We start from the raw sequence: 8923 nt of genomic DNA on the forward strand, positions 1-8923 counted from the left end.
AAACTAATGGTTCTGGAAAACCCTCTAGATAGAGACCGTGCTTATAGCCATGCTTCTGTTGTTCTAGGAACAGGGAAGTGCTGGCAGCGCAATAACTCATATCCCGTGTTCTGCTTTCAGTGGTATTTACCCATCGAGGAAATGTTTATGTGTTCATGTCACAAAGACCTTCAGGAGAGTGAAAGCCATTTTTATTGAGGTCTGAAATGAATGGAGCTTGCACACCAGCAGGATGTAAGGTGGGTGGGCTCTGCTTTAAAGACCATTTGCCCACTAATTTGCAGATTGGTCTGAAGACTCAAAGGGAAATGGTGCAATCAGAGCCCTAGGGACTCCTCTGCTTCCAAGTGAGGCTATGGTAGGAATAGTTACAGCTCCTTGGCTTCATGTTGATTCAGGCTGGCCCCATCACAAGAGTGTATAGAGGAAAAGCATTAATTACTAACCAGGGAAAACATTCATTCTCCTTAGGATTTGGAAAGAATAGTACTTATTCCAAAGCAAGGATAGTGGAAAATACTTCATAGTAGTCTAAGTTGCTTTAATAATTAATATTCTGATATAAAGTGCAACACAAGCCACACACTAAATGCTTGATACACAATAGATTCAGTGAATTACAATGGACTGAGTGAATGGAAGGAGGAAGGATGGGAAAGAAGAAGGGAACAGGGGAGGGAGGGAAGAGAGAGGAAGAGATAAAGAAATTAGCCGAAAACTGGAACTTGCTATATTGGGCTATGATTCATAGTTTGAATGACCCTAAGACAAGTCCCTTAACCTGAACCTCAGTATCAGGTCAACAGAAACAATGTCCACCTTCCTAGATTGTTATAAGAAAATAATGGAATAACATAGAGAAATAATGTGGTTAAAAACACCAAACAGTCATAAGACCTGGATTGTAGATCAAGTTTACACACTATAATTCATCAAATGTTTACTGAGTACTTATTCGTCACCTGGCACTGTATCCCCAGGTGCTGAAATTGGATAAGAGATAAACAAGACAGCCTCACTTGTCCTTAGATAGGGCAACTGGGATGGAGGACGACCCAGGTTCTGGACTGTAGAACTTATATATTTTGCATATATTTATAATAGGTCCCCCAAACTCTACTCTGGTTGAGTCGCCTTAGGCTTTGCCCTCAAGAAACTCACAGTCTGTTAGGGAAGACAAACATGTAAACCACAAATTCTAAAAGCAACATGCTAAATGCAGCAATGGTGGTACATAGAATGTGTATGGAAAGAGAATGAGGAGGGGCCGATGAGCTGTGGTGGGGGAGCTGGGTAAAGGGTCCGGAAGGAATGACGTCTGGCTGCATTATGGGAAAATAAACAGGAGTTCCTACAGAAAGAGAAAGCAGAGAAAGGGCATTTTAGATTACAGGAAGCATTACACACAAAGTCAAATAAACAGGAAACTGCAACTTCCAGGTTCTGCCATTAACTAGCTTAATTTAGCCTTGATGGAATTTCCTCAAGTCCCTCTGGATTTCCAGTTTTGTCATCTTGGAAAAATAAAGGTTGGGGGTGAAAAGAGGCAACCTAGATTTCCTGTAATGTGCTTTCTAACGGAATACCTCTATATTGGGGCAGAGAGAAAAGGGCTAACTTTGGAAATATCAAGTGTTATTTATAGAGCATGAGCCAGAGCCCCATCTTTTGTGACAATCAGCATGACAGGCAAAGCATGTAGTCATTCAGAAAATTTTGCATACATTAATCCACCCACTTCACCTGTATTCACGGCATTGTCTGAGTCAGGCCCTATACTAATATTCCATAGCTAATATTTTATAGCTTCATATTCATTTTGACATATCCCTTAATTTTTGTGAGCAGTATATTAAGGAAGTCATCGTCCAGCAGAGGGAGACCGGTAAAAGCTAATACACGAATACCATGTAAATCATATTGGTCTACACATGGCAGGTGCTTGGGGCAGTAAAATAAAGTCCCTAGGGTGTGTAAGTCACGTTCAGGGAAACAGGAGTTAGCTCCCAGCAAAAAGGAATTTCCTGTTTCCTCATCCTGCTTCACCTTCTCCAAGAGGTCGCCATAATTTTCAGCTGCCACTCGTCCCTTCGCAGGCTGAAGAGGCATCGTATCTTCGCCTACAACCTTTCACAGGACTGTGTAAGGGGGCTCCGGGCACGCAGAGAGGATGCAGGTTCCAGCGCTGAGCAGAGGGTGCCTGTTCCGCTAACAGCCTCGCTCACACCAGATCACCTTCTGCAGGGCCGCCCAGCGTCTCCGGGAAAGGGTAACCGGGAAGGCGGGCTGTCCAGGGCCTCCAGGAGTTGGGCTCCCAGCCAAGGGGCGGGACTCAGGCTACCCGTATAAGTGAGGAGCGCCACTGTCCTGGCCACAGTGCTGAAGCTGCAGCCCCAGTCGAGAACTGGAGGCAGCTGGAGCTGAACTTGAAGCTCTTGACCCAGAGTGACCGAGGCAGAGGAAAAGGTCTGATTTCTCTTTTGTCGTTTATTTAGTACCAATGAATGGAAGGCGGGCGGGTCTGCGGGTGTGCGAGAGCTCGGCTCGAACTGGACTGGCCGGGGTGGTAGGCGCGTTGGTACCTTCAGAGGGCCCCGGGACGAAGTCTCCATGTCTCCAGGGGTCCCAAGTGTTCAAACTCAGCGGCTCCTCTCTCTCTCTCGCAGGTGTGCTTCTTCCCGCCACGCCCAGCCACAGACTCGGAGGATGGGACTCCTCGGCAAACTCCGCGCCTCGGCCTCGGGCAGCGAAGCTCCGGAGCCGGCCTTCTGCAACGTGCTCACCCCGGGCCGGATCCCCGAGTTCTGCATCCCGCCGCGGCTGCCCGCGCCCTGCACGTCCGATTCCCCGCCCGCGGCCGCCGCTGTGCCCCGGCGGTGCGCCGCCGAGCCAGACCTGTGGCCCAGAGGTGCCGACGACGGCGCGGGGCGCACGGACTGGGACCCCCGCTCGCAGGCGGCGCTCTCGCTGCCGCACCTGCCCCGCGCGCGCACCGCCTACGGCTTCTGCGCGCTGCTCGAGAGTCCGCACACCCGCCGCAAGGAGTCGCTCTTCCTCGGGGACCCCGCAGCCATCGCGCTCCGCCCGCGGGCTCACACCTACGGTGGCAGCGGAGGAAAAGACGCCACCCTCGGGTCCCATGGCGGAGCCCTCGCTCCCGCGGTCCCCGGCGGCCCCTGCCCTCTCCGGAACACGCTCGCCCCGCGGCCCCGCGGCCACCGCCTCCTGCGTGCCCCCGAAATGCTACTGAACCGCGCGCTGCGGGCCCGGAGGAGTCGGGGCCTCACCCGCGCCCGCTCTGTGTCTAGCGGGGACGAGGACAAGGAGCGCGGCGGTGGCTTGGGGTCCCCGGCTCGGACCCTCTCCGCGTCCCCTCCGCTGCCCCCCGGCCCGCGGCCTGAGCGCCTGGAGGCCGAGGGCACCGTGAGTCTGGGTCGCGCCGGCGGCGCCCTGCGCCTGGCCGCCGAGTACAGTCCAGCCAGCGGGCGCCTCCGCATCCGGCTGCTCCGTCCCGAGGGCCCGGCCGGAGGGGCTGCCGAGCCCCGCGCCGTCGGCTGCCGCGTCAGCCTCGTCCTGCAGCCGCCCGGCAAGACGCGCCAGCAGCGCAGCACCGTGGTCCGGCGGGGCCCTCGCAAGGCTCTCTTCGACCAGGACTTCTGCTTCGAAGGGCTGTCGGAGGACGAGGTGCGCCGCCTGGCCGTGCGCGTCAAGGCCGAGAACAGGGGCCGCGGCCTGGAGCGGGGCCGCCTGCTGGGCCAGGGCGAACTGCTGCTGGGCTCCCTGCTGCTGCTCTGAGCGCGCCCAGCGCCCAGGCCAAGGCCCTGCCCACGGTCGCTTTCTGCCCGCGGGGGACTCTCTTACCTTGACAACCACTTGTACAAAATAAATGTTATTTATTCATTTTTCTATTTATAATCTTGCTTTGTTGACATTTTATTTCTTAGATGTCTGCTTTTGTCGTTGTTTATTGGTAGAGAAGGAAAAAATAATGACTCCTTTCTGTATTCACAACATCCAAACCCTTTTTCCAGGCTGGAAGAGAGAGAAAGGAACTACACCGCATCTGCGTTGTTTTTTGTCCCCGATTTATATATATGGGCCTAAAAAGTTATTCCTTCAGAATCATGCCAACTGGTAAGACTCACTTGTAGTTTTACATATCAGTTGTGGCATAGATAGGTTCATGTCTTCATTCGTGCACACACACACACACACACACGCACCAGAGCAAGAGACCTATTATAAAGATACCTTATTTGAAAATAATTTCTTTTCCCATTAAGAAATAACAGGATTCACCTGAGCAGGCAGTGGCACAATGGATAGAGCGTGGGACTGGGATGTGGAGGACTTAGGTTCGAGACCCCGAGCTCACCAGCTTGAGCACAGGCTCATCTGGTTTGAGCAAAGCTCACCAGCTTGGACCCAAGTTTGCTGGCTCGAGCAAGGGGTTACTCGGTCTGCTGTAGCACCACGGTCAAGGCACATATGAGAAAGCAATCAATGAACAACTAAAGTGCCATAATGAAAAATTGATGTTTCTCATCTCTCTCCCTTCCTGTCTGTCTGTCCCTATCTATCCCTCTCTCTGACTCTCTCTCTGTCTCTGTCAAAAAAGAAATAACAGGATTCTTTTGAAAGGGAAACCTTCAAAATTTGCTGAGGCAAAGGAAAACGAAGTGAGGGATCTTCCGATGGGTGATCATATAGGGAATATATTCCTGACAACCTCCTCTTCCTTCTCCAGGAGCCCCGGGAAATCTTGCTATGTCATTTTAGAACAGAAATCTTTACAAGTTGATATTTTTGTGGCATTATTTCCACCTACCTATACATCTAATTTACATAGTAATTAATGGCTTTGCTACAGCTTTTCCCAGATGAGCTGAAATGTAAACTGTCTGTTCATTGAACACTGGGTTCCAAGAGTATTTTTTAATCCAATTTTTTTCATTTGTTGATTCAACAAATAGACCTGAATCTAGAGGAATTGGTTATATCCTAGATGGTTTGCCCTTGACTATAGGCATCTATGTATGGTGTGGAAAGCCCAATGGGTGTATGTGTGTGCGTGGGGAGATATTGACTCTAATTTTTTTTTCTGCCACTTGCATGAACTAGGGGAAATCAGTTAATCTTCCTGATCAGTGAAATGGGGGTATTAATACCTACTTTACAGGGTTTTGTGAAAATATGCCTGAATATTCAAATAACCCTAAATACATATGAAATATGTCAGTAGACCTTATAAGGCTTGAACTGTACTGGTGATAGGTACTCAGTAATATTCCAGAAAATGAGTCCCTTCTCTTCTTCTCCTTTATTTCCAACTGTTTCTTTCTGTTCCCATAGTGGATCCTAGCAGAATGATCCACTCTGAGGATATAGTGGGGCCAGGAGTGGGAATATAGGATTCTATAGGATGCCTGTGGTAATGTGCCCCTAAACATAATTTACACTTGTTCTGTATCAGAAAGTCATTCAACATTATTACTACTAGAATGAGATTGTAGGTTCAAATTTGGTCAGAACAAATAAATTAAAATCCTGGATTTTAAATATAATTTCAAAGTGGACAAATTAGCTTTTTAGAAATCATCTAGTCAAATAGTGTCTGCAGTTGAGAAAATCCTGCAGAAGTGACTTGTCTGAAGCCATATAACTAGTGACTGATTGAGCTCAGACAAGAACTATTTGTCCTGACTTCTCCAGAGGACTGGTCTACCCTTTGTTCTCTTAATTAACAGTTATTTGTTGAGCCCTTACTCTATGACAAGCACAGTACTAAGCCCAAGAAATGCAGCTATGAACATGACAGACGAGGCCCCTGGGTTCCTGTTTTCCCAGGACATTGTTTTAGTGGGGATAGCCAAACAATAGCCAAGTTTGTTATTATAGATTGTGGTGACTGTCATGAAGACAACAAACTAAGGAGGGTGATAGAGACTCTCTGGGCAGAGAATGTGGCAGGGGGGAATGCTCTCAGAGATCAGTCAAGTCTTCCTAAGACCTGAGGAAGGAATCAACCACAAGAGAAACTTAATCTATTCAAACAACCACTTAATGTGTCCAGGTGACCGTTAATACATTCAAATCAGAATTCTTGAATTTCCCCTTCCAAATCTTCTCCTCCTTTTATTTTCCTTCTTTCTGTAAATGGTACCATCATTTTTTCTTTCATGCAAACCAAAGACCTGGAAACATCCTTAATGTCTTTCTCACACATTCCACTTTTCTCAGATATAAATGTCACCTGTTTAGAGTTTCCTCCCCTAGCTATCAAAAAACTGTAATTGTCACTATCACTGCTCTATTCTTCTTTATAATGCTATCACTACCTGTCATTATATTATACACTTATTTTGGTGGGGGTTGTTTGTTTATTTTCTCTTCCACTAAAATATGTGCTTTATAAAGCAGGAATTTTATTTCAAGTGCCTAGAACAGAGTCTGGTAATATAGTAGACATTCAATTACTATTGATTGAGTGTTGAATGAGTACAAGAAGAGATGAAACAAATAGAGAAGAGGACCTAGGACCAAGCCTTGAGACAAACCAACATTTAGATATTTAACAAAAGAGGAAAAGTCAGTGTAGGGGAAGGAGAAGCCACAGGGAAAAGGCCAGGGGAGTGTGAAGTATTCCAAGAAGGAGAGGATGTTCAACCCATTTAAATCCTGCAGGGAAGTCAAGAAAAATCAGAACAGAGAAAAGCTCATTGGCATGGGCAAGATGAAGGTCACCAGTGAAATTGTCAAGAGCAGTTCTCTGAGAGCAGTGACAATAGGAGCCAGACTAGAATGGGTGAAAATGTGAATGTGAGAAAGTACAAACAGAAAGTTTTGAAAAGGCGGGGAGAGAAAAGGGATGTAGCAGGAAGAGAATACTGAGTCAAGAACACTTGTTTTGGTTTAAAATAAAAGAATCCAACAAACATTTTGAATATCCAGTTTAGAGCCAGATACTGACAGTGAAGAGAAAGAAACCCAGCAATTACTGCTTTGTAGGAGCAGAGGTCTTTGGAAAAGTGAGAGTGTCCAGAACACACATGGGTAGAAGCAATGATCAAGAACCCATGTTCCTGATCCAATGATCAAGAACCCATGTTTCTGATCCATACCTTGTTCCACATCTCTACTCTGTCATCCACAGCATCACTGCTTCCTAAGGCAGGTCCCTCCTGTGGTCCTTTGATGTTGGCCAGCAATAGCTGTGACTACCCATGATTTCTCGTTAGAATACAGGTTGGAGAGAAGACCTTGTTTGTGCAAGCACTCCCATGAGACTAGGGAAGAACTTACCCAGAAGGTCCCAGAAAATTTCTCTACATACAGTTGTCACTCTTTATCTATGGTTTCACTTTCTATGGTTTGCTTTTAGTGGTTGTAGTTACCCGTGGTCAATCATGGTCTGAAAGTATTAAAAGGATAATTCCAGCCCTGGCCGGTTGGCTCCGTGGTAGAGCTTCGACCTGGCGTGCGGGAGTCCCGGGTTCGATTCCCGGCCAGGGCACACAGGAGAAGCGCCCATCTGCTTCTCCACCCCTCCCTCTCTCCTTCCTCTCTGTCTCTCTCTTCCCCTCCCTCAGCCAGGGCTCCATTGGAGCAAAGTTTGCCCAGGCGCTGAGGATGGCTCTGTGGCCTCTGCCTCAGGCGCTAGAATGGCTCTGGTTGCGGCAGAGCAACGCCCCAGATGGGCAGAGCATCGCCCCCTCGTGGGCAGGCCAGGTGGATCCCAGTCCAGCGCATGCGGGAGTTTGTCTGACTGCCTCCCCGTTTCCAACCTCAGAAAAATACAAAAAAAATAATAATAATAATAAATAAAAAAATAAAATAATAATTCCAGGAATAAAAAATTGATAAGTTTAAAATTGCATGCCGTTCTGAGTAACAAGTGTGATGAAATTTCCCACTGTCCTGTTCCATCCTGCCCAGGACATGAATCATCCCTTTGTCCAGCATCTGCACGATGCATATGCTACCTGCCCGGTAGACAGTAGCTTGTCTTGCTTACCACATCCAAGGTCACAGTATCAAGTGCTTGTGTTCAAGTAACCCTTATTTTACATAATAATGGCTCCAAAGTCCCTGAATAATGATGCTGGCAATTCAGTATAGCAAGGAGAAGCCTTAGAGTAATTCCTTTAAGTAAAAATGTTATGTATATATAAGAAAAAAATATATGGTATATAGAGGGTTCGGTACTACCTGCAGTTTCAGGCTCCCACAGGCTGTCTTGGAACATATCTCTCTGCACATAATGGGGGGGGGGGTTACTACGATATTTTATTGGCTCAAATTGGATTGCATTCCCAATCACGAACCATTCCCTGCAAGGGGAACAGTGTTAGTCTTGCATTTATGGGCCTATCTCAGTAGCGGAGGGCAAGGTTAGTGTCTGTTGAGGCAAGTGCTTCTCCCTGTCAGGACCTAAGAAAGGGGAAATGAGGTGGAGTATTAGAAAGAACAGGAAATCTGAGGTCAGAAGGACCTCACTTCAAATCTAGACTCTGCTACCAGGTGTAATCTTGCGGCAGATGCTTAACTTCTTTGAACCTCCGTTTTGTCTTTTCTAAAACACTGCGTATGAAGAACACAAGAGTTAAATAAGATAATTGCATTTAGTCCCAGCAAGATTCATAGTAATGAGGGTAGGCACCCTTTTGTTTTCAAATACAAACTGAACATCCCCTCGTTAGATCGTGCAGATGAGTATAATTTTGCTGAATGGCTTTTACGTACATCTGTGGTTCTTAAGTCTGTACAAAGGGCACTCTGCTGGGAACATGCTTGGGTGACTGAACTAAATGGCACAAACACAAAGAATTACATCCTTCCATTCCACTGGTTGTACGCTTCAGACTCCATCTGCCATGTTCCAGAGAGAGAGGAACAACAGCTCAGCTGATGTGTGCTTTTAAAA

General features: G+C 47.3%; 1 protein-coding gene across 1 annotated transcript; it reads left to right on the forward strand.

Moving 5' to 3' along the window:
- The first annotated feature begins 2073 nt into the window (after positions 1-2073).
- LOC136375899 (C2 calcium-dependent domain-containing protein 4A-like) lies at positions 2074-3915 on the forward strand. Its single transcript, XM_066341661.1, has 2 exons — positions 2074-2466; positions 2667-3915. The coding sequence occupies exon 2, from the start codon at positions 2707-2709 to the stop codon at positions 3793-3795; it is 1089 nt and encodes a 362-aa protein (XP_066197758.1). The 5' UTR covers positions 2074-2466; positions 2667-2706; the 3' UTR covers positions 3796-3915.
- The last annotated feature ends 5008 nt before the right edge of the window (positions 3916-8923 follow it).

This window comes from Saccopteryx leptura, chromosome 6 (assembly GCF_036850995.1).
Source record: "Saccopteryx leptura isolate mSacLep1 chromosome 6, mSacLep1_pri_phased_curated, whole genome shotgun sequence".
NCBI classification, from domain to species: Eukaryota; Metazoa; Chordata; class Mammalia; order Chiroptera; family Emballonuridae; genus Saccopteryx; species Saccopteryx leptura.

Coding starts and splice junctions, on each gene's coding strand:
- LOC136375899 (XM_066341661.1), top strand. CDS start 2,707: ATGGGACTCCTCGGCAAACTCCGCGCCTCGGCCTCGGGCAGCGAAGCT.